This window comes from Equus quagga, chromosome 11 (genome assembly GCF_021613505.1).
Source record: "Equus quagga isolate Etosha38 chromosome 11, UCLA_HA_Equagga_1.0, whole genome shotgun sequence".
NCBI lineage: Eukaryota > Metazoa > Chordata > Mammalia > Perissodactyla > Equidae > Equus > Equus quagga.
Window position 1 is genome coordinate 110,302,129 of NC_060277.1, and position 26,240 is coordinate 110,328,368.

Sequence of the window (26,240 nt, forward strand, 5' to 3'; positions counted from 1 at the left end):
GTCAGAGCTTACGTGCTCTCTGACCCAGGCCTCCTGGGGTTGATGAGACGGGGACCTTTAGCCCCGGACACAGAGACCTCCCAGGCCCTACAGCTCTTCTCGTCGGGCCTCTATTGTCAGCTGCAGCTGGTTCACTTACTCTTGTTTTCCAAAAGACACCAGGGTCTCTAGTTGTTTTTCAGAGGAACAAACAGTGCCTTCTCATAAATGCATTAAAAGTGAGCCCCAGAGGGAGCGTCCTGCCTTCCGCCCTGCCCCCTGAGGGATGAAGGTTCCACCCTTTCAGCCACCTCCACCTTCCCCCTTCTCTTAGCTGGCCGCTTAGGTGGGAGGAAGAAAACACACCTAGTGGGCTCTCTGTATGGGTCTCAGAGGTTCAGAGCTGAAAGGAACCTTGGCGATTCTTATCTGACTTTCTGCCCACATCGCACTTTTGCAGGCTCAGAGAAGCTAAGTGACTCAACCAGGGTCACAACAGCTAGAAGAACAACCAGCCTTCAGGCTCTGAGTCCCAACACACAGGCCACCTTCCCCCGGGCAGGGCTGGGACCCCACTCCTCTGAGCCCTGTTGTCTAGAGCAGCCACTCACCCTTGGCGTGCACCCCTCAGAGGGCCCCCAAGGCTTCATGGTGTTCTGCTAGAGTGCGAGGCCCCTGGGCTGGGCAGTGACCACAGAAACTGATATGCCTGGTAGTGTTTTATTTGGAGCCCTTGGCCGAAATCCCAGTTATGCCAGTTCCCCCAGCCCCTGCTTCTGCATCAGTTACCCCACACCCTCCTCCCTGCTCTGTTACGTAGGGGAGTGAGGGATGGGCCAGGCCCCAGGGTGTGGGCAGCTCAAGGGCTGAGGGCGAGGAGGGGGTTTGCATCACCTGACTAATCTGGACCCCACTGCAGGTCAACAGTATATATATTTTTTTAACAAGTTTTTTTCCCTCAGAGATTGGCCCTGAGCTAACATCTGTTGCCAATCTTTTTTTTTCTTCTCTCCAACCCCCCCAAGTATGCAGTTGTGTATTCTAGTTGTAGGTCCTCCTTGTTCTGCTCTGTGGGATGCCACCTCATATGGCTTGATGAGCAGTGCCATGTCTTTGCCCAGGATCCAAACTGGTGACATCCTGGACCGCTAAAGCGGAGTGCGCGAACCTAAACCACTTGGCCACGGGGCCAGCTCCCAACAGTATATTTTCTAAGAGAACAATGGATTGTTAGTTTTTTAATTTTTGCTAAGAAAATTTCTTAGTGATAGGTACTGTCCCAGGGAGGTGGTGTCATCAGCAGACACAGCTAGCCAAGCTGTTCTTTTTTTCTGCCCCACCGTGCCAGCGCCACTGCCTGCCAGTGCTCACTCCTTCAGAGCCAGAAGGTCCCTGGCTCTAGGCTCCTTAGCTTGGGTGCTGGTAGTCACCTCAGGAGAGGACCCAGGCTCCCTTCATTATGGCCACCATCCCTACACCGCCAGGGCAGCTGTAGCTTCATCTCTGGCGGGATCCCCTCTCCCTTCCCCAGGAGGCTTTGTGTCTGCAGGCCTGACCCCAAGAGGCCCAACAGGCACAAGAGAACCTGCCCGCTCCCCACTACCCTCATCGAGTGGCTGGAACAGGCATGCCAGGAAACAGGTGGCTGAGATCCTGCTCTGCCAGAGCAGCTTTTCCCCAGGAGGGGAGCAGGGGCAGGAGATGCAGACAGCTGCCTCCCCTCCCCCTGGTGCTGGAATCTGGCAGAGGATGCTGAGGCCAGGGCTGAAGGGAGGCAGGAGGGAGTATAAATACTGCTAATGGTGCCCCCGTGACTGTGGGCCCCTGCCCTGGCAGAAGGACCGGAGAGGGGTCTGCACTCTGGGCCTTCCGTATTTGGTGCTCCCCAGATCTGCAGGCCCTTTTGGAGTGTTAGGCCAGGCTGTAGGGCTGCAGTGGGGGAGAGAACCCAGATCTCCCAAGAAAGCCCTTCCCTACCAGGGACCCAACCCATCCCCAACCTCCACTGCTACCGCCCTGGCTGAGGAGCATGCTGGGAGGCCTGCTTGGCTCGCTGCCGCCGCAGCCTCACAAACACCTGGGCCTCGCGATCACCCTTCCGGCTCTCCAACAGCTGCAGAATTGGATCCCCTGCAAAGAGAGGCGTTTGGAGGTTAGACTCGGGGAGAGGCAGTGCCCCGATAGTGTCAGGAGACATAGCACTGACCCATTCTCCAGCCAACCTGGAAACCGGTGATGGACCCATACCAGCCAAGCTCACAAGACAGCCTGACGGACAAGACTGGAGACACACTCACTGCCTGTGGCACAACGATGCTGGCCCGGACACTCTGACCCAAGTGCAGTGTAAGAGGCTGAGAGGTGCCTCAGGGTTCTACTATTACCTTTTTATATGAGAACCCTAGGCTAGCTAGTTCACCTCTTAGTGCCTCAGTTTACTCATCTGTAAAAGCAATACCTGCCTCCTTGGGTGGTTGTAAGGCTTGAAATGGTTAACATATGTCAAGTGCTTAGAACTAGCCCATAGTAGGTGCTCAAATGTGACCTATTACTGTTATCAACCTTGGGAAATGCTTTGCAAGGAGGTGCCCCCTGGTCAGAGAGATCTGCCGCTCTCCCCAGGTAAACTTGTTGACGAGCTTCCCCACCAGGTAGAGTCACACTACACTTGACCTAGTTTAAGTGTCACTGGTCTCCTGATTAGACCGAGAGAGCCACTCAGCAACACAAGCCACCACGCTGGCTCCACTTGCATCCACCTCCGAGGACGGATTTCTCCGATCCCAACTTCGCCTCTCTGGGGGCCCCTTCCAGCACCCCCATTGCTGGGCTGGGCCCCAAACTTGCAGCCTCATGGCCTCTGCCCTGCCCGGGGGCTCAGGCCTACCATTGGGTGCAGGGTAGGTGAGGGGCAGGCGGATCTGAGGCACCTCGCCAGGCTCCTGGGTCCCAGTCAGGCCTGGCACCGAGCGCAGTGGCAGGAAGGCCTCCCCTTCCAGGTCATCAGCCCCCAGTGTGTCATGGTCCAGCACGGTGAGCAGGAGGCACGCCCCGTCCTTCTGGCATGGCTCAGCAGGCACCAGGCTAGGTGGGGGGCAGAGTCGGGCTCAGCTGCCGGCCCCACACACTGCCACTGCCACCCACTCTCACACATGGGTTCACCTTCTGGTTCTTGTGAAAAGGCCAGGGCTGGGAGAAAGAGGCCACAGACCGGGGGCGGGGGGTGATTAGGATTGCAAAGTTAGCTCTCAGCTATGACGCCTGCTCTGCCCGTGAGCTGAGGCTTTAAAACTATGGGGTCCTGTGTCCCCAGGCCCACCTGTCATGGGGAACAGAGGACGTCAGGGACAGCACCCTTCCCTGGAAGCAAGCCTCTCAGTCCAATATATGGGAGTAGGTGTGAGGCCTGTGCCAGCAAACCCTTGTGCCAGGTGACCCCTCCCCGGGCTGCAGCCAGGAGGAGCAGGCCTGAGGTGGGTCCAGGGCTGGGGAAGGGCGGTGAGCATGGGGACCCACTCACAACTCAAAGGTCTCATCGAACAGTGGGTGAAGCTCCTTCTTGTGCTTTTGGGTCTCCCGGGGCGCCAGCTCAGGGAACTCGTGCCTGGGCTCCAAGGTCAGCTGGACAAAGGGGTCGCTGGAACCTGGCAAGTGGCACGGAGGAGGAGACACTGGCCAAGGATGTCCCAGCTGCCCGCTTCAGTCCCCACCCTCTACAGCTGTGCCCACTCAGCAGCACCGCCTCCTCCTGGAAATCCGGAGGAAGTGTACCCAGTGCTCCTGCTGGGCCAGCAGAGCCCCCAGGGACGCAGGGGACCAGAGTGGGGATGTGGGGAGTAGGCAGCCTCCACTCACCATTGGAGTCCAGAGGCAGCAGGCTGGAGGCGCTGAGCAGTTCCACACGCAGCTTCTGCTCAGACGCACTGTAGGAGGCCTTGACCGTGACAGCACCGAGCTCCTCAGAGGTGGTTTCTACCTGGGGTTTGGGGGGCAGAGTCAGCTGGGGCAGGCGGGAGAGGCAGGGCTCCAGGTGCTCAGAGGGCAGGGCAGCAGAAGAGAGCCTCACCTGCTGCTGGATGCGGCTGCAGAAGTACTTCTGGATGAGCTCCTGGCTGGAGGCTGCTTGCAGTTCCAGATCCCTCTGTAGAGCCTGGAAACGGGGCACAGCTGAAAAGTGACCTGAACTTCACACTCAACCACAGCCCAGCGTTGCCCTTCAGGAGCTCACAGCCAAGGCGGGAGACGTCAATTTGACATGGAAAGCACTGGGAGTTATGAGAGAGGAATGCATCCTCAGATTGCCCTGGCAGACAGCCAGGGGCACCCAGGGTGGGCTTCACAGGTGTGCCACCCATGCAGTTGCACAGCACCCCTCCACCATACTTAGAAGAACCACACGCCTGGTTTAATAGTCTGCTGTTGCTGTCTTAAAATTTTTAATAGTTTTTGAAAAAGGGGCCAACGTTTTCATTTTGTGCTAGGCCCTGTACATTATGTAGCCGGTCCTGGACACAGGCGAGCACAGGCAGGTAGTTCCCCCCTCAACCCCCCCAGTTCACCAGAAGTCCCCTACCTGGAAGGTGGCCGTGTGCAGGGCCTCGGGCGGCAGGCCACAGCCCTCTGCGTAGAAGCAGATCTCCAGGTTCTGAGGAGTGAGAGGGCAGAGGTCGTGACCCCAGGCACTCTCCCACCAGGGTTATTATTTGTCGTTACTAGTATTATTACCTGCAGCACAACCTTCAGCCTCCTAGAGGCCAGGGGGCAGTTCCGCTGGGAGGTGGCCACCTCCGTGAGCACTGTGAGCGTGTGGGTCCAGAGCAGGGTCAGAAGGCTGGGGTGAAGTGCAGAGGACGCAGGGCAGGAGGACGGGAGGGGAGGAAGCAGAGACACTCCTGAGAAAGAGGAGGGGACCCAAGCCCACGCCAAGTTCCTCCCCACGCCACCCTCCACCCCCACCTCCACCTGCTCCTCAGGAGAGGCTGGGGCCAGGGCTGCAGGCAGGCGGTGTGGGGAGGGAGGGCTGGGCTCCCGAGGGAAAGAGGACAAGCGGGGGGCGCACGGGCCAGTCCTATCCAACATGTCTCACAACCGAGCGAAGAATCCTCCTTAGGAGGATTATCAAACCCCAACAAACAAAGGTGGGGGGAGGCTGGGACCCCAGTGACAGAATCATGATTCAAGATGAGGGTGGCCAAAATGAATGGGATTTCACACAGCGTGGATAAGCATCTACCATCTGTGAGGAGAAAACATGAGCCACCAAGCCACGGTCCTCAGAACCCGCTGAAGTCACTGAACTTTCACAGGTCAAAGTAGAGTCAGGCAGTTAAGTACGTAAAAAGTGTGTGTGAGATTAAGAATGGGGGGGTCTATATAACTTATTCAACATATTTAAATGCTCATTATGCACCAGACACTGTTCTGGCCGCTTTTGAGACAGTAAAGCTCCTATCTTAGTGGAGATTAAATTCTGTTCATACAAAAATCCGAGCTGAACCAATGGTATATTATGGCCTAGGGAATAAAGAAGGGGGCTCCTGTGGACCCCGCTGCACCCCTGGGAGTGGAGCAGAACTCTGGGGGGAGGAGCCGGCAGCCTCCTAGGACCCAGATCCTGTGTGGAGGACCTGTTGCTGTCATCGGTACTGTCACCAACCACTTCCTCTGTACAGCACTGCTCTCAGCACTTCACGTGACTCATTTAGTCCTCAAGAGAGGCCAGAACCACAATCATCTGCACAGAAAACTTGAGTAATCTGCTCAAGGCCTCCCACAAAGCAGCAGCGAAGCCGGAGTCTGAATCCAGGTGGTCCAGAGCCCACACCCTTGGCCTCCACTCCCTGCTGCCTGGTGTGCTGGGCCCCTGCTTTAAGAGAGACTCTAACTAGAAGTTCCCCTGGATTGTGGGAGAGGAACAGCAGTTGCCTGTAATGTTAGGAGGGCAGAGCTGCAGTCGGCAAGGCCCCGAAGATGACCCAGGGCTAAGGGAGAAAGGATAGGCAGGTTTCAGCTCAGCCTAAGATGAAGCGGGCAGGCTTGTTAGGTAGTGAGCTCCCTGTCCCTGGGAGCAAGCATTTAAGTAGAGACTGGTTGTATCCTCCCCTGAGAAGGGACGCCGAGGCCAGGAAGGCGGAGTGGGTGGGAGGAGGCGGAGGGGGTGGGGCACCGCAGGGCGGGGGCTGCTGCAGACCTGCTGAAATTCTCCTGCACCAGGTTGGTGTTCATGTAGCAGAGCTCCACCTCCAGGAACTTCATCAGGGGCAGAATGGCCTGGGGAGAGGGCCGCACATCTGGCTCTGGCCTATTCCAGTCTCACCCCCGTTCCCTTGTGCTGACCCAGGGGAGGAAATAGGGCCAAGAGCTTTTGTGTGCACCATCTGGAATGTCTGCAGGAGCTGGCCCCTGCCCACAATCGGCTCCAGTCACAAGGGCCGCCTCTTCTAGTCCCTGAACCCGCCGGGCATGGTCCCACCTCATGGCCTTTGCCCTTGCTGGCCCCTCCCCTAGAAATCCTCAGGGATCTTTCTCATGCTTCCCTTAGGTCCGACTCAGCCGTCAATCTCTGAGTAAAGCCTCTCCCGGCCACTGTCTAAAAATACGACCTTCTGACACTTTCCACCCCCTTTTGTGTTTTATTTTTCTCTTTAGCACTTATCATGATCTAACACACCATACATGTGTGTATACACACATCTGTGTGTACACAATACGCATACACACATATATGGATACTCATAGTCACGGCTATAGTTCTGGTCCCACACCCTTTCTCAGCTCTTCTTTCACCGCCCCCACTAGGACATAAGCTCTCGGAAGGTGGGATTTTTGTCATGGTTTTCATTGATATATATCCCCAGTGCCTAAATCAATGCCTGGGACAAAGTGTGTGCTTAAATAGCTGATGAACTCATGAATCACCTTCTCCCAAACAATCAAAGGTGTGTATTACCGTCCCCGCTGACAGAGGAGGAAACCGAGGTCAGCTGGCCTTTATAAACAGGACGGCTATGCTAGTAGGCAGCTGAGAAGGATGCAAGTCTGTTTGGCTGCAAAGTCTAAGCCCTCTGTCACTGGAGCCCCCACCCTGACTGTCAGTGCGGGGAGAGCCCGTGGAACGACCCAGCCCTGCGCCCTTAGCGTCCAAGGAGGAAAGCAAGGCCCAGGAGGGAACATTCCTTGCCCAAGTCTGAAGGACTTATCTCTGACACCCTACGGCCTTCAGCCCCTACCCACCCTAAGCCACTTTGCAATCCCAGACCCACAGAGCTGGCAAAGGTCAGTGAGCAGTGGGGGCCACTCACATCCTCAGGCAAGACGGATTCCCTGATGCCCACGAGTTTCTGGATGTGCGTGGCGATGCCCACCTCCAGCTGGGGACACAAAACAGGAGGCCATGGCATGAGTAGCGGGATCAGGAGAGGTCACTGGGGCCTAAGTTTACGTTCAGGAAAGGGTAGGGGCTGGACATCAGCCCAAGTCCCACTGGAGGGTTTCAGGCTGAGGATGGGTAGGGTGGGGTCACTGTGGGTCAGACAAGGTACCTGCTTGGCCAGGGTGCAGACGCCGGTGCGGATCTCGTGGCCCAGCCCAGCCAGCGCACCCTGCAGCTGGGCATGCAGCGTGTTCTGCAGCTGCCCCTGCTCCAGCACAGCGCCTACCCGCTGCTCCAGCGCCTCCCACGCCAGCTGGGTGGGCAGCTTGCCGATCACCAGCCGCAGCTGCTCCATGTCATTCACCACCACACACAGCTGTAGGCAGGCATAGGCACAAGGATGCAGAGGTTCCCGAATAGCGCCAGGACTGGCGGTCTCTACGTCCACCCCAGCCCCCAACCCCCAGCTCTGGCCTTTACCATGTTGGCTGCCTGGCCCTGGTCCTTCTGGCCTGCAGAGAGCTCACGGGCCCGGGCTTTTATAAGGCTGCAGTACACCAGGGCGAGCCGACACGTGTCCTGGTGGGGGGAGGGGAGGATCAATGAGGGCTGCCCAGGAGGGGCAGACAGGGGGCAGCAGAGGAATGTCAGTGACTTGAGGGATTTAGGATGTGGGCTTTTGGAGGCTGCTAGAGCAAGAGCTTGGGAGAAACAGGGTTGGGTGGGGATGAGGCTGTCCTAGAAAAGTGGGGAAAGACACATGGAAGACGCTGCACCTCCACGAACTTGACGGTGATCATGAAGGCCTCCTCTGGGTCAGGCCAGTCCAGCTGCCGTGCCGTGTGGCTGATCTGGGCAAAGCAGGTCGACAGATCCACAGCCGACGTGCTATGCTTGGTTAATTCACCCAGGGGCACTAGCTGGGGAATGGGGAGCACACAGAAAGGAGGGCTCAGGGCTTGCCAAAACCACACCCCTCCCTCCCTCCTTCTGCAAGCATTCAGAACTTCCACCACTGGCAAGCACAGAGCTGGGCAGGGGGCTACAGGGGGAACAAGCAAGGCTCCGCCCCCACCCCCCAGGCTGCAAGGATCAGTTTTTAAAGGGAAGCCACAGTTAACCCCAAGGATATCAGGAGGCAGCGTTTTGCACACAACTGGCCTCAGGAGCACCGCTGGACATCCTTGTGGTCCTGGCAGAGTCCCAAGCACTACCCACAGAACCGGGACCCCGCCCCCAGCCCAGGCCCCGCCCCCACCTTGTCCATCTGCACAGCTCGCTGCACCCGCGCCAGGGCCACACTGTAGGTCTTCTGCAGCCAGGAGGGGATGGCCGGCTGGAACCAGCGGTGGAAACCATCCAGGGCCAGAGCTCTGTCCCTGGGGAGAGCTGGGACTCAGCCTCAGGAAGGCAAGGGGCCAGCACGGGCCAGGGCCACAGGCTCTCCTCCACCCTCTTCTCCCCTGTGTCACCGCAGCCCGGCCGCAGCCCACCTCTCCGAGGGTATGGGGCCCAGCTGGCAGAGCTCCTTGAGGCTGATGTAGAGCTGGAACAGACTCTCGCCCAGCTCTGGGGACACAGAGCCACTCACTGCCGCCGTGTGGTCCTGCACCCGCTTGGCCACCTGCGAAGGGAAGGTGAGGCAGGCAGGGCTCCTGAGCCAGGGCAGAAGGTGAGCCTGGAGACAACGGGAAAGACTCACCAGCCACTGCAGCTCCAGGAAAGCCGTGGAGAAGAGGTCGATCTTGAGGGCGCTGGAGGAAAGGCAGTGGGGTATGACCCAGTGCACACACCGGGGTCCCTCTGGTCCCCGTTCTGAGCCCCTGCCGCACTACCTCCCAACCCGGACACCTGCTCACTTGTGGAAGATCTTGTTCCATGTGCGCTGGCACTGGTGCAGGTCACCAACGATGTCCTGTACCAGGTTCAGCAAGGCCTTGCCTGCCTCCAGCATGCCCTGGCAGGGACAGAGGTGGGCTGAGCAGGGCTTCAAGGGGCAAGCACTCCACCCACCACCCACCACCCTGCCTGTGCCCCTCACCTGCACCATGGGCTGATGGTGCTGCTGCTTCAAGTGGAACCATTCAACAGTGCCAGTCTGTGGACAAAGAAGCAGTGAGCAGGGAGGGGTCGCTAGGCCCAGGGACATGCCCTTCCCATCCCCAGAGTGGGTACCATACCCGCAGGGCCTCGGTCACCAGGCGGGGCAGTGGGGTGCTGTTGGGGCACAGTTCTCCAAAGGCCTTCATCTTGCACATCTGTACCAGGACCCTGTGGAGACAGAGAGCTGTATCCAGAGACCCCCCCATTCACTCCTCCAGTAGGCTTCCTGACCCCTGCAGGTGCCCCAGCTGTTCCCTGGTCCCTGACCCCAGTGAGGGAGGGGAAAGGGTAGTCACTGACCTTAGAAGAGACTGCAGTCGGGCCGGGGAGTCGGAGACAGAGAGGGGGAAGACAGACCGGAATCTCCGGATGAGGGAGAGGCCATAGGCCAGCAGGGAGCTGAACGAGGCGGCCAGCTCCTCCAACTGCAGGGCCGGGAAGATGCTGTGAGGTGGGAGCTGCGCTCCCTGAGCCCTGTCTGCCCACACCCCTCCCCCTGCTCCAGCCCACCTGTTCTGCCTTGAGGCGGCCCTGGATCCACTGGTACTCAATGCTGGTGATGGGGTGCAGGAGGCAGCTGCTCGGGAACTCCAGGCTCTGGTAGAGACGGCTGTAGGCCAGCCACTGCCTGCGGCAGACAGGAAGCCCTCAGCCTGGCCAGATGGGGCACCTCCCTTCCCACTGCTCGCCTTGACCTCAGAGGAGGGACGGGGCCTCCCCCTGTCCCAAAGCCTCCTCTGCTCCTGTGGATCCCCATCGACCGCAGAGGCCGAAGGTGACCTGCAGGATTTTTTTTGTTCCCATAGGTGCTTTCCAAATGTATACATTAATCACCCATCTCTTAAATTAGGAAATTTGTGATTTAAAAATTAAAGATTTTTTGCTTCTTTTGAAGAATCAGATTTAGAGACATGAGGCTTCACGCACAGGTGGCAAACATCAGCTGGGACTTCCCTTTAGACAGTTCGGGGGAGACTTCATGGAGCTGAGATGAGGCTTGAGTGGGAGGGCGAAGGCGGACGGGGGAGGAGAGCAACCCAGTGGCAGGCCTTGGTCCCGCTGGGAGTCAGCGGCTACAGGCACTGCATGCATGGGCCCTATGGGCAAACTGGGCCCTTACCATCTGCTGCCCGCTCCAGCCTCACCTGCGTCCCCCTACCTGGCCAGGAACACTCACCTGCCCACGGTCCTAGGGCTGCCCTTCTCCCCCAGCCTCCTCCGCCCCCAACTCACATGCCAAGTGTCAGCCCTGGCCTGGGGTAGCTCCCACTCTCCTTTATCCTCCTGGCCAGCACTCGGGTGTGCCCCAACTTCTGCTCCTCACGGGCACTGAAATGTCTGTGAACTCACAGGTGCCCCTTCCTGGCATTCCCACCATCTACTGTGGCACAGGGGATGTGACAGGCCCTCAACACGGATTCGGTAATGTCGGTGCATAATTTGTTGACCGGAATGCAACCGGGAGGCAGGGCTGGGAGCCAGGTCAGGGGTGGCAAACTCAAGTGCCCAGGGGACTCAGTGAGGTGAGGGAGTGAAGTAGGCCCGACGGCAACTGTGATGGACTGGGGAGGACACACTGCTCTGCTCTGACCAACTGCAGCCCAGCAAAATGACAGCCTTGTGATTATTCCAGCACTAACGTTTCATGAGAAGCTGGAATGTGAATCTGTACGGGAAATCTCCAGATTTTTTTCTTTTTTTTTTTTTTGGCAAGGAAGATTGGCCCTGCGCTAACATCTGTGCCCATCTTCCTCTATTTTGTATGTAGGATGCCATCACAGCATGGCTTGATGAGCGGTGTGTAGGCCCGCACCCGGGAGCTGAAACTAAGAACCCAGGGCCACCAAAGTGGAGCACATGAACTTAACCACTGCACCACCAGGCCAGCTCCAAAATCTCCAGATTTTTAAAAGCTGGCAACTGACTCAAAACTTAAAACATACAGTTTGGACCAAACAGAAACCTCTCAAGAGTTGGTCTTTGGGCTGCCAGCTTGTAGGGTGGCAGGCAGGGAGAGAGGGTGGTGCCCCACAGATGGCCCTCCCGAGAGTTCTGCTGGGCTGTGCACTCACGCCATGGACTGGTGGAAGTCTGACAGGTCCTTCTGCGTGGCGTGGAGAAAGAGGATGGTGGCAGCCTGGGGACTCAGCAACCCATCCCAGGAGGTACTGCCAGCCTGAGGGCACAGGTAGAGAGGTGTCAGGACCTGGCAGGCAGGCCCTGGCCCCACGCAGCCCTGGGAGGGCAGTACCTGGTGCTGGGTGACCTCATGGGACACGAGCTGCTGCAGCAGATGGAGGTGCACCGTGTAGCTGGGCTGGGAGCGGCTGGCCTCAGTGGCTCTCTGAAATAGGGCCAGCGTGGCTGTGAGCAGAAGAGCCCCCACCCAGTATAGCCCATTCTCTGAGCCCAGCCGGGCTCCTGGGAAGCCCTGACCCCAGACCTACCCGCTTGTGAATGAGCTGGAACTGGAGGTGGCACTGGCCGCGGTCCGGGTAGGTCTCGGTGCAAGGTTCCAGGGGGTACCACTGATCCTCCCGGCAGTGCAGGTCCTGGCAGGCGGGCAGGCAGGACAGGCCCACACCCGTGAGCAGCATGAGCCTCACATCATTGGCGGCAGGGGAGGCAATGGGAGGCCGACCCCAGGCTCTGCTTGAGGCACACTCGGAACCCCTCCCCCAAGCCCCTCATAGCCCCTCCTCTCTCCTGGGCCCCTTTCCCCACCCTACTCACCTGTAGCCTCAGAACCACGTTCCCCAGGAAGTCATCCTGGCCTTTGTCCTTCCGGGCCTCCTTAAAGATCCTGTTCCAGGAAGGGTCCCATGAGGGAGTGGGCCAAGAGGCTGAAGAGGTCAAGCTGGGATCTGCCCCCACCCGCCTGCGGCCACTGGAGCCCAGAGAGAGCCTGCAGCCCAGCAACCACTGTGCATGTAGGGGAGGAGGGCAGAAGGAGCCCCCACTTATTCCCCGGGAACCCCAAGGCCCTCACCTTCGCAGCCCATGCAGATCTGTGAGCTCCCCAAGCTTGTGTCTGACAGACTCCACGGTGTCCATGTCCCTGATGGGGCAGAGGTTTGTGCAGGAGGCAGAGACGTGGTGTCCTCAGAGCCCCTGACCCCATTCTCTTCCCCCGACCTCTACGGGCAGGGCATGTCCCTCACCACATGTCCAGATGAAAGCTCGCGTTGCTTATATCCTCAAACTCTCTGAAGGGAGGAAAGGGCATGGCTGAGGGCCTTGGAGGGATAGACCTCCCGACCACGTGCAGGCTGCCCCAGTCGAGAGCCTGTCCCCGAAAGCTGTCATCCCCAATATCAACCACAGTGGAGTCTTACCCCTCCCTACCAACTCCTCTTCCCCTCCCAACTGCGTCTCTCTCTTCTTTCAGGTAAGGCTTCAGGCTACCCCGACATCAACCCAGACGTATCCTACCTTCCACACCCCCCAGCACATGTGGCATTTATACCATTGCTTTGTCCTGTCTGGCCTCCTGTCTCCCCTGCCTCCAGAGCAGGCTCCTCCTCCAGTCAAGCCAAGCCCCTCCCCTGAGCCAGGAAGTCCTGCTGATCTCACAGACTGGGGGACCCCCTACCACCGAGAGTAGCCATGGACGGGGTAGGGGCTGGGGCAGGGCCACGTACAGGATGAAGGTCTCGTCCCAGACAGGGTTGAGTGTCTGGGTGACGACCTGGGTGCGGTGGGTCTGCTCCTCTGGAATGGTGTGCCTCACCACGGCCTTCTGCCGACGCCGAGACCCAGGGCTGCCCCCGGGCACACCTACCCCCTGCTCAATGCCCAGCAGGCAGTAGGGGTCACTGAACCCTGGGAGGAAGGAGAGGATGAGGCAGCCAGGGCGTTGGCTGGGCTCCCTGGGAGAGTCCTCATCACCCCCCACCCCAGGGGCAGAGTCCCTCCCCATCCAAAGGCAAGGAGTGAGCGCTGGGGGGCATCTGGGAGATGGGAGCTCCTGCTGAGAGTTCTGGGACAGACTGTGATGGGGAGAGAAAGGAGAGCAAGGAAGAAGGTCCTGAGGGCCCTCCACCCCCTACTCACCACTGACATCCTTGCCCAGAATGCCCTTGGCCTGTTTCACCGTGGCCTTCAGACAAAATGTTGGCTTCTAGAGGGAGAGGGGGAGGCGCTTGAGTCCCAGAAGGGGCTGGGCTTCCCAGTCCTGCTCCTTGCCCAGCATGGCCCAGGGTTACCTCGAGCTCCTGGACCTGCTGCAGCATCTGCTGGTGCTCTTGAGGCTCCATGTGGAAGGCCTGATGGGGTAGGAGAGTGGGAGGCTTGGGGCACAGAGTGGGGGCCGCCAGGCCAGGAAAAAAGGCTGTAGGAAGGCAGGTGGGGTGGGGGCTGGGCTCACCTCCTGCAGGTATCGCAGCAGCTCAGAGGCCTCCCTCACATGGTTGGGCTCAGGCTGGCCCAAGCGGTGCAGGACGGTGTAGAGAGCTTCCTCGTAGAGCAAGGCCCGCTGAGACACAATAGGGTCACCGCGCACCGCCACAAGGTCTGAGCGCCCCCCGCCACCCCTGGCACCAACACTACATGCCCATAGGGACAAGGCGAGCAGAGGTTCAGGGGAAGGGAGCCGGTTGAGACCTGGAAGGTCCTTCCCAGGCTGCTGCCATTGGCCTCAGCCAGCAGCTGAGGGGGTTGTCCAGGAGGATGCAGGGTTGCTCCCCAGCACCTCTCTCTGCCCTCCAACACTCCGATTCTTACCTCCTCAGGAGAGAAGTGGTGCGATGGAGGCTCAATCTGGGGAAAAGGTGAAAAGACAAGGTGTCCCGGAGGCCTAGACCAGGGCTCAGACACAGGAACAGCTCCTTGCAAAGCAGGCCCAGGCCCAGGCCACCGGCCTCCAACCCCACCAGTGCCGCAGACCTGTTCCCACAGCAAGCCTCCTGGGGCTCCAGCCCCCAGGCTACTGTCCTCATCCCCTGGCCTGCCGTGGCTGAGGTCCATCGGCGCTCAGCTGCCCCAGCAGCACCCGTGGCCCCAACCTCCTTTCCTTCCCCAGAGGAAACAGCACTGCTTATCAGGCAACCACGCTCTGCACCCCAGCGGCGGAAGTGAGGCCCAGCAGCGGAGGTGGGAGACTGGCGGACATGCCGAGGAAGCCTGGGGGCTGCTCAGCTGGTCCCCAAGCAGCCCGGCCACAGCAAGGACACTCCCTGCCTAAGGGGGCCAGTGCCTTTGAAGCTGGAGGAACAGAGGCCGTCGGTCCCACCAAAGGAGGGGCTCAGAGAGGCTCAGACCCTGGACCTGAGGCCCAGACGGGCCCAAAGAACACATGGCAGACCCTGCTTTGGTGACCCAGAAGGCTCTGCCCAAGGGCTGGGACAGGTAGAAGAGGGGACCACATCCTTAGCCCCAGCCCATTAGAGGTGGGGCCCCGCACCCTGAGACTGCACCCTGAGACCGCACCCCGAGACCACAGAGCCCCACCCAGGCTGGCTCTTCTCCCATTGAGGTCACTCCTACCTCTTGAGCCCTTTGGGGCAGGGGATCCTGCAGATCTCCGACCCGGCCCCTGCGGTGCCTTATCTTGATGGCCTGGCGCAAGAGGGGAGGGCGCCGTTTGGGCTGGGAGAGGAGTGTCGCCATGGTGGCCTGCTCTGCCCTTCCCCTCTGCGGGGGCCCTCTGTGCTGGGTGAAGATAGTGAAGCCACAGGATTATGCAAAGAGCCCAGGCCTGCCACCCTGTGCCAGGGGGGGCAGGGGGGCGGGGGGTAAGCTGGTGGGAGGAGGGTCAGGTCAGGGTTTCACCACCTTGGAGGCCCCAAGGCCCCGAGGCCCCGGCTCCCAGGCTCCTGCACCTTTCTCTCTCCCACTGGCTGGGATCCTGGGAGGATCTCTCCCAGGCTGGAGGCAGAAGGTGGACCCAGTGGGCGGGTCTGGCCCCACCCCACCGTCCCACAGAGGCCCTGCACCCAGCTGTGTGAGGACTGAGGAAAGCCAACCTGGCTGGTGGGGTTCTCACCCACAACCTTCCCTGAATGGGCCCCAGACCTGGGGTGGGGTGGGGTGGGCAGGGGACAGGGTGGGGGCTCCAGAGGCGACTCCCCAGCAGGCAGCCAACTGCTCAGCCTGTTCTGCCCCACAGGTGACATTCCACTGAGGTGACAGGGCCAAGCTGTGCTGGGCGGGGACGGCCCTAAAGCCTCTGCCCCCACAAGGACTGTCAGGAGGGTGCTCCCTTCAAATGCCCTTGTAAGGGGGTTAGCCAACTCCAGGAGCTCCTGGGCGGGGCAAGCCAGAAGGAAGAGGCGAGGGAGGCGGTGCTGCCTAGCCTCCCCTGAGAGGGCCACTTGGTCCAGAAGGGACAGGAAAACGGACGCTTCAGCGCTCAGCTCAGCTTTCTGATGGCCACGCCCATGGCCTTCTTCCAGGCCAGGGCCTGGTTGGGAGGGGCCACAGGCCTGGGCATGGACTTTGGCTGTTTCCTACCCTCCCCTGCCCCTGAGCACTGGGGCTCACAAGGAGGGCAGCACCGGAGCATGCACTGCAGGGGCCAGCCTGGCCAGAGCTGTCCCGGGCCAGGCTTCACAGAGGCGTCCCTCTTACAAACCCCAACACGCTCCTCTCTCTGACACCTCCCATCCAGACCGGGGCCAGGGCTGCACTATGAGGCACTGACACAGGAACTCATGTCCAGCTCTCCCACCAAGCAAAAGAATCGCTGGGCTGTGCCAGGCCCCAGGAGACTCCGTGGGTGGGCACAGTTGCTGAGCAAGTGCCTGGGAATAGAGACTTGAGAGGCCTTAGCATCCTGGGCCCAAATGGGTCGTGAGAACAAGGGATCCTGACACGGGGAGGGAACACTGCCTCCCTCCCCCGGGGGCCCTCAGCAGCGACAGCTCTCCTTCCCAAGCGCTCACCTCATCATCACACACAGAGCCAGACAAGGTCCAGTCACTTCATTTTTACTACTTCACATTTCCAGCAAACAAATCAAGGTGCAAAGAGGGTTTATTTCACATTAATATATTAACTGGATTTTTTTGGTCAAATAAATAGGGAATTCTCTTTAAATAACCATCTCCTCACTTCATGGCCAGTCCAGGAGCAAATGAGAGCAAATTTTAGTGCATCCAGGGGACATATCGCCAACCAGGCATGAAGCTTAAAGGGAAGAGGGCAGGCTGAGGGGCTGGGGAGAGGTTATGGTCAGCACACAGGCCCAGGCCAGGCCCCTGGAGTCAGGGGTTTGTTCCCAGCCTGCCCAGCAGCCCCCGAATGGCATGGTGGGATGGACATGCATTCTCCAGTTCCAGTCAGAGAGGCCTCTTCTAGAGGGAAAAGAGAGAAGGCAAAGGGAACCAAATTCCAGAAACACCAGCAGGGAAGCAGGGGCTCCTTCCCCCAGCCACTGTGGCCTGGCCCTCATGCCACCCAGCCCCTGGCAGCTCAAGGTAAAGCTCCCAAAGTCCCACAGTAGTGGCCACAGAGAGCAAGGACAGGACAGAGAAGGGAAGGCATGTATGACTGGGCTGGAGGACGGCTAGGAACTGAATGTGGGCTGACAGTCCGGTGGGAAGGTGGCTTCCTGGGCGAGGCGCAGACCAGAGCGGAGGGAATGTGAGGGGGCCTGGCAGGGCCCTCGGGAAGACACGCAGCTGGTCCAACGGGAGCTCGGGAGGCTGAGTATAAAGTGGCTACCAAAACGAGGAGCTGGACTGCGGTGGAGGAGGTGGCCAGAGAGTCCCTCCATGGGTAGAAGTTGCTAGAGCAAGCCGGGAAGGAGGGGGATGCCCCGCGTGCCCAAGGAGAGCCCAGCGACGGTGGGAGGGAAGCGCGCTGAGCAGCGCCTGGGCTGCGGGCTGGGTGGGAAGCTGGGAGGCACTGCTCCCGAGTCAAGGGCCCCTCCTTCCCTCAACGCTAGTTCCTGGTAAGTGTTTTATCATCAGACCTGGAGGAAGAACAAGGCCCCCTCATCACAGGCCCAAGCCCAGACTGGGCCCCAAGGGGAGGGAAGGAAAGAGTGATGAGAGGTGGGAGGCAGGGGGTGTGAGGGGTCTACTGGGTCTTCTTATCTTCTGGGGGGTAGTAGGGAGGTGGTGGAGGCTGGCTCTAAGGAAGAAAGGAAGGAAAAAGATCACATTAGAAGGTTCAAAGCAAGACAAGGTCTCCCCCGCCCCTAAATCCCAGCACACTGTGGCTGCGGGGGTCCTTCTGGCACCGTGGCCACCCTGCTCACCACCCTCGCTCACCGTGGGCATGTAGACGTTGTGGGGGTTTCCTGGGTTGTAATAGGCGCTGGCAGCTGCTTCTGCGGCCTTGGCTTCGGCTGCAAGAGCAAACACTCAGGATGAGCCCCAGTGACAAGCCCGCCCTCCTCTTCCAGCTGTCCCTGGAGCTGCTCTCAGCCCGCTGACCCTGGCCCCCCAGCGCTCAGGGTGGCTGCTGCTGAGCATCTAGTTCCATCAACAAAACTGGTCAAAATTTCCTGAGCACTGACCATGCGCTACACTGTCCTTGCCAGTCTCTGTACCCCTCTCCCGCTCTGAGCCTTACAGCCCAACCAGGGGATACTGTTACCACCTCTTTGTGGATGAGAAGACCCAGGTGCAGAGAGACCTTTCCAGCCCCAGGGCACACAGCTGGCGAAGGGACAGAGTGGGGGCTGGGACCACACAGTTGGTCCCTGGGGACAGTCCCTAGCCCAGCGGTCATTCATCATTTGGGGCTCCCATGCAACCACGGGGAGGAGAAGGCTGGTCCCCCAGGACTGCCAGAGCCCAGAGGCCTCACCTGCAGGAGTGGAGGGAACATCAGGGCCGCTGACCGGAGGTTCCATGGGCCCAGGGTAGGGTGGTGGCGGGGGCTGCACATATCCCATGGCCCCGTCCATCATGGGAGGTCCCGGATAGAACTCTGCTCAGTGAGAGAGCGACAGGGACCCAGTGAGCAGCCCAGCCCAGCGCCCTCAGCAGGCACCCTCCGAGGCCTCTCCAGTTTCTCTGTTAGTCCTGAAGCAGGTCAAAAAACAAGTCTCCCCTCTACAACCCCCTGGCCTGGGTGGGGTGATTAGTGGGTGGGTGGTTGGGGTAAGGGGTGGGCAGCAAAGGACACACTCACCAGGTGGGGGCGGTGGATAGGGGTAGCCAGGAGGGCAGGGGTACATTCCATTGGCGACTGGCGGGGGAAAGACATAGGCCCCGCTGGGCATGTAAGAGTACCCATAGGCTCCACTGGGGGCTTCACCTCGAGAGGCTATAAGTACAAGGGGAGAGAGAAATGAGTGTCGCCTGCTTCCGGGGCTGGGGAGAGGGCGGCCCACTGCCAGCTGAGGGGAGCCACAGGGTCCCAGGGATGTGCACAGCAGACATGCCTTAACCCCCGTTCCACTCCCCACCCACTCTGGAGGCAGCCTCAATCAGGATGAGGCGAGGGGTCCAGATGGGGACAGAGGTCAGAGCCAGGGCAGGGGAGGTCAAGGACAGGGGTGGAGGGAAGGAGGGCAGTTCAGGGATGGGGTAAAGAGTGGAGCCCGGTAAGGTGGGGGACAAGGTGAGGATGTCTGCTGAACACGTCCCTTGGTAATTTAAAATGGCTGTCGGACGGTGGCTTAACGGCTGGGGTTTTTGTTTGTTTTTATGAGTCCAGAGTAAAGCGTCCTTGAGTCCAAACAGCTTTGTCAAAATGTCCTATACCTGCTCCAGGCAGAGGAAACCCAGTCTCTCAGGTACAAGACAGAGCCGATGCTAATTACAAGCTTCCTTCCCAACTCCCAGCCCCAGTGAGCCCAGGGCCCAGACTCATCTCTTGAGTGCTTAAAAAACAAAAGTAAACAAATTCAAACAAACAAAGAAAACACCACACACAATCAACGCGCCCTTGGCCCCTAATTTTTAGAGCCTTGATACCTTGAGACGCCACCTGTAGCATCCTTTGTCCAAACTCGATGGCACCCCCTGCCATAAAGGTCAACTTGTACAACGCAGAGCCTTCCCAGCCACCTGAGAAGGGACAGTGCATCCACAGCTCAGGAAAAGAACAAGAGTTACACGCGAAGAGATGGCTGAGAGACGGCCATCTGTCCTCTCCAGGCCCATCCGATGCCTGGGGACCTGTGGGGGAAGGGCTGGCCCTGCAGCGCCCCCTCCCTCCCCGGGCTGCCTCTGGCCTGTGGCCCACACAGCATGCCAGCACCGCAGACTGGCCTGCCTGCTGCCCACGCCGGCTTCACTCTTTGGAACAGGGGGCTTTTCCTTCCTGGGACAAACTTGTCCTCTCATCCCCAACCCTGTAAGTACATCTGTGCTAGGGCCTCCCATCTCCAAAAGGCAGCGTCCCAGGAGAAGGCACACTCCGCTGCAACTGACGTTCAAGTTCAGAGCAGATCTCTCACCCTGACGGGGCCTAAGGACAGAGCTCTGGGCCCTCCAGCCTGGCTTCTGCCAAAAGGGAACTGTGAGCTCCTCAACAGCAAGGCCGGGCCTAGCTGGGTGAAGGGGGAAGGCGAGTTTGACACAGAGGTCCCTGGTGTCTGCGAAAGAGCCTGCCACGGAGCAGGGCCCCTCAAAGAGTCCAGAGGGGCAGCTGGCTCTTCCTGGCTCTAGGGAGAAGGCCCTTCTCAAGAACCTAATACAGTTGCTACCCACACCTAAAATCTGAACACACTCCCCAAGTCACAATAACCATTCTTACTTAGTTTACAGTCATTTTGCTGATTTCTCTCTCTCTGAAAAGTGATGTGAGCTGCCATCTTTGTGTGTGTGTGTGTGTGTGGTGAGGAAGATTGGCCCTGAGCTAACATCCATTGCCAATCTTCCTCTTTCGGCTTGAGGAAGATTGTGACTGAGCTAACATCTGTGCCAATCTTCCCCTATTTTATGTGGGATGCCACCACAGTGTGGCTTGATGAGTGCTGCTAGGTCTGCACCTGGGATCCAAACCCACGAACCCAGGGCTGCTGAAGCAGAGCGTACAAACTCAACCACTACACCTCCAGGCTGGCCCCTGAGCTGCCATCTTTAATGCCAGCATTTCCCAGCTCTTGGTAACTAAAACCCCACCCCTGCTGAATAGCTGGCAGCTCAGATGTTGGTCTTAGAAGCTAATCCAGAGCCAGGAAGAGGCCAAGGCTAGGGTGATATTGGTCCAAAAAGGACACCTTCAAGGCAGCAGTCAGAGGTGCCCCAGAGTACCTCTTTGGAAGCCCCGTGTGTGTCCCTGTGCCCCCTTGTCACCAACCTCCTGCTTCGGCCTTCACTGTTCCCTTGATGTAGTTTGCACCAAACACAGGTTGCTTAATCTCACAGTCCTTCATCAGATAGAAAGGCATCATAAAGGACTGCATGGCATCCTTCCCCTTGGACAGAAAGATGACCTGCAGAGAGAAAGAGAAGGGCCATCATCACCCAAATGACAGTCCACTCAGCCATCACTTCCTGTGTATGATGAGCCTGCTCTCAGTGCCGGGGTGGGCAGCCAAGCCAGAGTCCAACAGGCCCAGAGCTCTCTGCACCAGACAGTCCCAGAGAGAGTTTTTGTTTTTGTTTTGTTTTTTTTTTTTTCTTTGAGGAAGACTGGCCCTGAGCTAACATCCGTGCCCATCTTCCTCTACTTTCTATGTGGGACGCCTACCACAGCATGGCTTGCCAAACAGTGCCATGTCGCGCCCAGGATCCGAACCGGCGAACCCCGGGCCGCTGAAGTGGTACGCGCGCACTTAAGAGCTGCACCACCGGGCCGGCCCCCAGAAAGAGTTTTTTAAAGTAAGAGGCCTTACATGCAGCCTGCCGGGGAGGACAGACATGTAGTCACAAGAAAAACATGTCGCTCACAGACAGTGTATGTGAGAAGGACTGACTGCTCTGTCATTTGGGTGGTGGTGAGGAGGTGGCGGATGTGGTGTGTAAGTGAAGGGGCCTGCAAAGATAGGGCAGAGAGGCGGGGCAAGGCAGGCAAGGTCTAGGGGCAAGGGGGAGGTCCAGCCTGAGCTGCGCAGAACTGAGAACCACAGAGTGGCAGGGGCGTTAGATCCTGGGAGAAGGGGCCGTCGACATTGGCTGCAGACTCCCTGCCCAAAGAGCAGCAAGCGCCTCCCAGGCCGTGCTCGCAGAACCTTCTGTTTTAAACCCCCGACTTCAATCTGTGGCTGGATGCCAACCTGAACCACCAGAGAGAGGCTTTTGAGATGCCCCTCCCTCCGCTGAGTCCTGATAAAACTGGAAGATGCGCTCCTCTCTTCCAACCATCTTTAAGTCTAACTTGTGGGCAGCTACAGACAGCGATCCTTTTCCAAGAATACCCATTTGTATTTCTCTGGAAGTCTGTCGGAGTCTGTCTGCATAACTCTCAGGCGAGGCCCGTCCACAGTCTCTCTCTGCATTTCCCACTCTGCAGGGTTTTGCCGGGCTCTCTGCCGAGTCCAGAGGCTGTGGCCATGCCACCGTATCCTGTTTACCACATGTGTCATTCTGGATGTGCACAAAGGCCTCGTGGGCTACTCCTACAGAAATCAAAATAATAACAGCCTCTCCCCTCCAGGCTTAGGTCAGCCCAGCAGCTGCATCCAACCATGTATTTTGGAGCACTAGCTCTGGAATGTGCATGGATTCACTGTCCAGAGGTCAGTTCAGCTGCACGGTTGTGGTTCTAGAACCCAAGAGCACGTGACAGAGAAACACATGGAGTGAGGAACTGACGTCCAGCAGGGTTTGGAGGCCACTGGCCTCACGAGGCTGAGGCCAACCTAAGACTCATGTCAAGCCCCAGGAGCCATGAGCCTCCAAAGGCAAGCAATGCGCTGTGTAACTCACCCGGTAAGGGGTAAGGTAGACGGTGCCCTTCTTGGTCCCTTTGAAGGCCTCTGGCACATTCTTCATGTCATTGAACGTAAGTTCTACATGATCATACGACATTAGGATGCTGTGATGAGAAAAGAGGAAAGGCCCTGATGAGACAGTGTGGAGTCATAATCTGTTACCCCCAGGGCGTGGGTGCCCATTAGCATGTTAGTTAGTGGCCTGGCATGTCGTCTCTTCTGTTTCAACACTGCTGCAGGAAAACTATTAACACAGTCATGGAAGAGATGAGCAAGCTGGGGTTCTGCAGAAGTCCCCCAAACCCCACTCATACAGCCCCCAAGTGACCAGTGCGGTAGAGCTGCAAGGCTCTGGAGACGCCATAATCCCTCACATCAGGTTAGATTATCCGGCTTAACTCTTCCACTTTCTTTTTTTTTTTTTAAAGATTGGCACCTGAGCTAACATCTATTAGCCAATCTTTTTTTCTTCTTCTTCCTCTTCCTTTCCCCAAAGCCACTCCAGTACATAGTTGTATATTCTGGTTGCAGGTCCTTCAGGTTGTGCTATGTGGGATGCCGCCCCAGAATGGCCTGATGAACAGTGCCATGTCCGCGCCCAGGATCCGAACCTGTGAAACCCTGGGCCACCGAAGCAGAGCGTGCGAACTTAACCAGTCAGCCACAGGGCCAGCCCCATCTTCCACTTTCTTTTAAGTCCTTATCATAGGTGTTCTGTTTTTGTTGGTTTGTTTCTTTAAGCCTAACATATAAACATTTTAAGACATGACTCTACACATTACACAAGGGTTTACTTTGGGGTTCCTAAGTTGGGTCTGCAGGATGTCAGTTCATGAAGCCCTTGAGATAATTGTATACGTGCATTTTTCTGGAAGAGTCCATGCTTTCATCGCCCTCAAAGGGGTTCATGACTTGAAGGGTAAGGTTTTTACTCTTTTACACATTTTACACATCAAATTTTAAATACTGAATGTAAATGTAAACTTCAATTATTGTCTACACAATTTTTTCAGAAATGAGGCTGAAGCATTTTCTGAAACGGGGCACATCGTTATTTAGCAGCAGTGAGCCCTAAACCAGGTAGGAGCAGGATAAATACATTCTTGTTCCAGAAAAGTCGCTCTGAGAGAGAAAGAAAATGGTCGCAGGAGATGCTACCAAATGTCATCAAAAGGGTTCGTCAGCGCCCAGGACGGTTTGCACCCAGAGAAGCTACAATGAGGAGCAGTGTGAGGCTTCTCTGATTATAAGACAAGGTCCAAGTTCAAATGGTTCCATTTGTCTTTTTCATCCTCCCAAATATCGTAACTTTCTTCACTGGGGAGGGGTAAGTGAAAAGAGAACCAGAAAAAGAGAAGAACAGCTCAGAGAAACGAGGTCATTACCAGGAACAGGCTGGTCTGGCAGACCCTGAGCAGGTAAGATGGAGGCAAAGTCAGCATCCTGAGATCAGGGGCACCTGAGGCACTCGCCTCTGACTCATCGAGCATCCCTGGGTGACAGGCCCCAGGCTGGGTGCTGGCCTTAGCCAGCTACAAGGCTCTGATTGCAACAAGCCTCCTCTGGTGACTCAGGTTCCTGCTAAGCTCTTTCTGCCCTCAAGAGGCGCTTCAGGGTAAGCATAGCTCAACCAGGGAGGGCTGCTCTGATTCTCAAAGCCCAAGGAACAGGAGGAGAGAAGCCATCCAAGGAGCCCAGAGGTGGGAGGACAGACAGAACTGACTGGGGGATGGGCAGACAGAACCCTGAAGTTGAGAGACCTCTGCTGTGGGGAGTGACCAAAACCAACAGGCATTCAAGAGAAAGAGACAAGGGACCAACCTGTACAAGGACTGACACTACGCCAAGAACTGTGTTAAGACATTTGACGAACGTTATCGTTTCATTTCACCTCTGAGCCTCAGTTTCTTATCTGGAAACTGAGCAGTTCTGGAATATACTGGGAAGGCTATTTACTGGTAGTTAAACCTGCTGACTTTGGAGTCAAGACTCCTTTCGTGGAATTCCCCCTCTGCTACTTACAGCTCTGTGATCTCAGGCAAGTTACTTATCTCTCTGTGCCTCAGTTTCCCTATATAGCAAATGTGTACAATATCACCTCCCGCACAGGATTTACGTATTAAGGTAGAGAAGGCGCAGTACCTGACACATAGTAACGTAGTATACGCCCAACACCTGGGAATTATTTCGGCCTGAGGCTCTTCTCATCTCTTAAAGTCACCGACCCTGGGAAACAGGCCCAAGAACTAGCCCGAGACCCCACCCATCTCCCCAAACCCCGTCCTCGTCCAGCTGCCCTCCTCGATCACATCCCACAGCGGACCCCGATCTCCAGGCCCCTCCCCCACGACCCCCCTTACTCTAGCCCCGCCCCCGGCCGCTGCCCGCCACCGCTCCCCAACAGTTTCCTTTTCCCGGAGTTATGCCCCACCGGCCACCGCCCAGCCCCTCGACGTCCGCCCCTCGATCTCCCAGGATCCCCCCGCAGGGTTTTCACCTCTCGGTGTTGTTGACGATCACTCCGCCACCCTCCGAGTGATTCTTGTTGAGCGCCATAGTCTCGGAAACGGGTCCCGAGACTCGCAACGCAGTGCGCTTGCGCTCCTCTTCGGGCCGCCCCCAGTGGCGTAGCTCGTATTAGAGTCAGCCAATCACAGCTCTTGCACAGACCCTGGCCCAACCACCTGATCCCGAGCATCACGTGGTAACACAGTAGCTCCCCCTCCTCCCAGTTTCGCTTGCGTCACAAAGTTGAAGACTACAATTCCCAGAAGGCAATGCTCCCTCAACCTCGGCGTACGCACTCCCCACCCCCACCCGGTCCTCAGAGGGACCTAAAAAAAGTTGGCACGTCGCAGGGGAGTTAACCGTAAAGGCCCTGGACGCCAACGCTCGTACCCACAGAATGGGGGCTGTAACCTAAACCTAGTGTCTGGAGGGCTTAACACTCAGTGGAACACCGTTCACTCAGCGACCTTTATGGAGCACTTTCCTAGGTGACTTTGTCCCCGACTTGGGTGGTCCCTGAGTCATGTAGGTGGGTGCAAGACTGAGCCTGTTGCCGGACGTGGTGGGCTAGCCGACTGACAGAGGAGTCAGGAAAAACTGCCAACCCTTTCATGAAATCAAACCCGGACTCTCTGAGGTGGGCGGGGAGAATCTCCGTGTCGGGAGGGGAGCCTGGGCCCGGCGTCCGGCGCTGATCGCCCCCAAATTCACTGTGGAGTCGGGAGCGCCCCACCTCACCGCCGCCTCCAGCACAGCTGGCCGCGCGGTGGCGCTGCTGCCTCTAGAATGCTCCGGCTTTGCCGTCCGGCCCGCCCTGCAGCGTCCTGGCTGCAAGATTTGAACAAGATGCGGGAGTAACTGAATGGACCTGAGCACAATGCGACACCCGCAGCTTGCAAAGTGGGGCTGACTCATTTTAGCTTGTGACCCACCAGTGGGCGGTCCCCACTGGGAAGCTGTGGTTATGTGACCCCCGCCCCCCCCACCACCTCCGAGGGGGATCTTTAAGGGGGAATGTGAGGGTCTCACTCCACACGTGGTGATGCTGCTGCATCATTAATCTTAAGGGAGAAGAGTTTGATTTTAAGCAGACGGCTGATTTCCTGACACGTGACGGCCAACCTCGGGAATCCACCTGCTTGATTTACCTTTTTAGTTAGATTTCCTAGATGAACCATCAAAAACTAGAAAAGATTATGAAACTAGGTAACGACCTTCTGTGAGGTCTTGTGCAAAACCACGTTGGACCTGCAGGACAAGCGCAATGAAGTAGTGCGTGATAAAATCTGCCCCGAATGAATACATTAATTTTCGCACATGCAATCTGTGCAGTCATTGAAAACAATGAAGTCAAATTAATGTGTGCTGACATGGAAAGACTGCCGAACTTCGTTAAGTATGGAGTGGTGTATAAAAAATAGGGTCTAGGGGCCGCCCGGTGGCGCAGCGGTTAAGTGCGTACATTCCACTTTGGCAGCCTGAGCTTTGCTGGTTCCGATCCCG

The 26,240-nt window shown here is 57.7% G+C and overlaps 2 protein-coding genes across 7 annotated transcripts; both read right to left on the minus strand.

Annotated features, from left to right (window-relative positions):
* Window positions 1-1,055: 1,055 nt before the first annotated feature.
* Window positions 1,056-16,279, minus strand: UNC13D (unc-13 homolog D). 5 transcript variants are annotated; one of them, XM_046675653.1, is made up of 33 exons: window positions 15,227-16,279; window positions 14,939-15,098; window positions 14,177-14,212; window positions 13,821-13,928; window positions 13,660-13,719; window positions 13,508-13,574; window positions 13,096-13,276; window positions 12,616-12,660; window positions 12,444-12,512; window positions 12,188-12,257; window positions 11,902-12,006; window positions 11,706-11,798; window positions 11,527-11,630; window positions 9,965-10,082; window positions 9,755-9,879; window positions 9,532-9,622; window positions 9,393-9,449; window positions 9,211-9,308; window positions 9,054-9,105; window positions 8,845-8,975; window positions 8,610-8,730; window positions 8,128-8,271; window positions 7,832-7,930; window positions 7,521-7,727; window positions 7,281-7,349; window positions 6,170-6,249; window positions 4,705-4,810; window positions 4,553-4,624; window positions 4,046-4,129; window positions 3,835-3,955; window positions 3,500-3,623; window positions 2,867-3,063; window positions 1,056-2,109 (listed from the first exon to the last, which is right to left on the minus strand). In XM_046675653.1, exons 1-33 carry the CDS (start codon window positions 15,565-15,567, stop codon window positions 1,988-1,990), a joined length of 3,657 nt encoding a protein of 1,218 aa, XP_046531609.1. In that variant the 5' UTR covers window positions 15,568-16,279; the 3' UTR covers window positions 1,056-1,987. The 5 variants fall into 5 exon arrangements, with proteins under 5 accessions (XP_046531609.1, XP_046531608.1, XP_046531610.1 ...); XM_046675652.1 differs by having other exon boundaries at window positions 13,660-13,743; XM_046675654.1 differs by having other exon boundaries at window positions 13,660-13,743; window positions 14,939-15,103.
* A 129-nt stretch (window positions 16,280-16,408) lies between these two features.
* On the minus strand, window positions 16,409-24,861 carry WBP2 (WW domain binding protein 2). Of its 2 annotated transcripts, XM_046675657.1 has the most exons (8): window positions 24,727-24,861; window positions 22,225-22,333; window positions 20,654-20,789; window positions 19,324-19,416; window positions 18,536-18,670; window positions 18,209-18,331; window positions 17,668-17,744; window positions 16,409-17,527 (listed from the first exon to the last, which is right to left on the minus strand). In XM_046675657.1, exons 1-8 carry the CDS (start codon window positions 24,783-24,785, stop codon window positions 17,474-17,476), a joined length of 786 nt encoding a protein of 261 aa, XP_046531613.1. In that variant the 5' UTR covers window positions 24,786-24,861; the 3' UTR covers window positions 16,409-17,473. The 2 variants fall into 2 exon arrangements, with proteins under 2 accessions (XP_046531613.1, XP_046531615.1); XM_046675659.1 differs by lacking the exon at window positions 19,324-19,416.
* Between the last annotated feature and the right edge of the window lie 1,379 nt (window positions 24,862-26,240).

Excerpts from the sequence above, each read along its gene's own strand:
- WBP2 (XM_046675657.1), bottom strand. The coding sequence starts at position 24,785 with ATGGCGCTCAACAAGAATCACTCGGAGGGTGGCGGAGTGATCGTCAAC. Across the intron at positions 20,790-22,224 it reads TCTACCTTACCCCTTACCGG|GTCATCTTTCTGTCCAAGGG; the intron begins GTGAGTTACACA and ends TTCTCTCTGCAG. Across the intron at positions 17,528-17,667 it reads ACAACGTCTACATGCCCACG|AGCCAGCCTCCACCACCTCC; the intron begins GTGAGCGAGGGT and ends TTTCTTCCTTAG.
- UNC13D (XM_046675652.1), bottom strand. The coding sequence starts at position 15,567 with ATGTCACCTGTGGGGCAGAACAGGCTGAGCAGTTGGCTGCCTGCTGGG. Across the intron at positions 9,880-9,964 it reads GCCGCCTCAAGGCAGAACAG|TTGGAGGAGCTGGCCGCCTC; the intron begins GTGGGCTGGAGC and ends CCGGCCCTGCAG. Across the intron at positions 6,250-7,280 it reads AATCCGTCTTGCCTGAGGAT|GCCATTCTGCCCCTGATGAA; the intron begins GTGAGTGGCCCC and ends CCCTCTCCCCAG.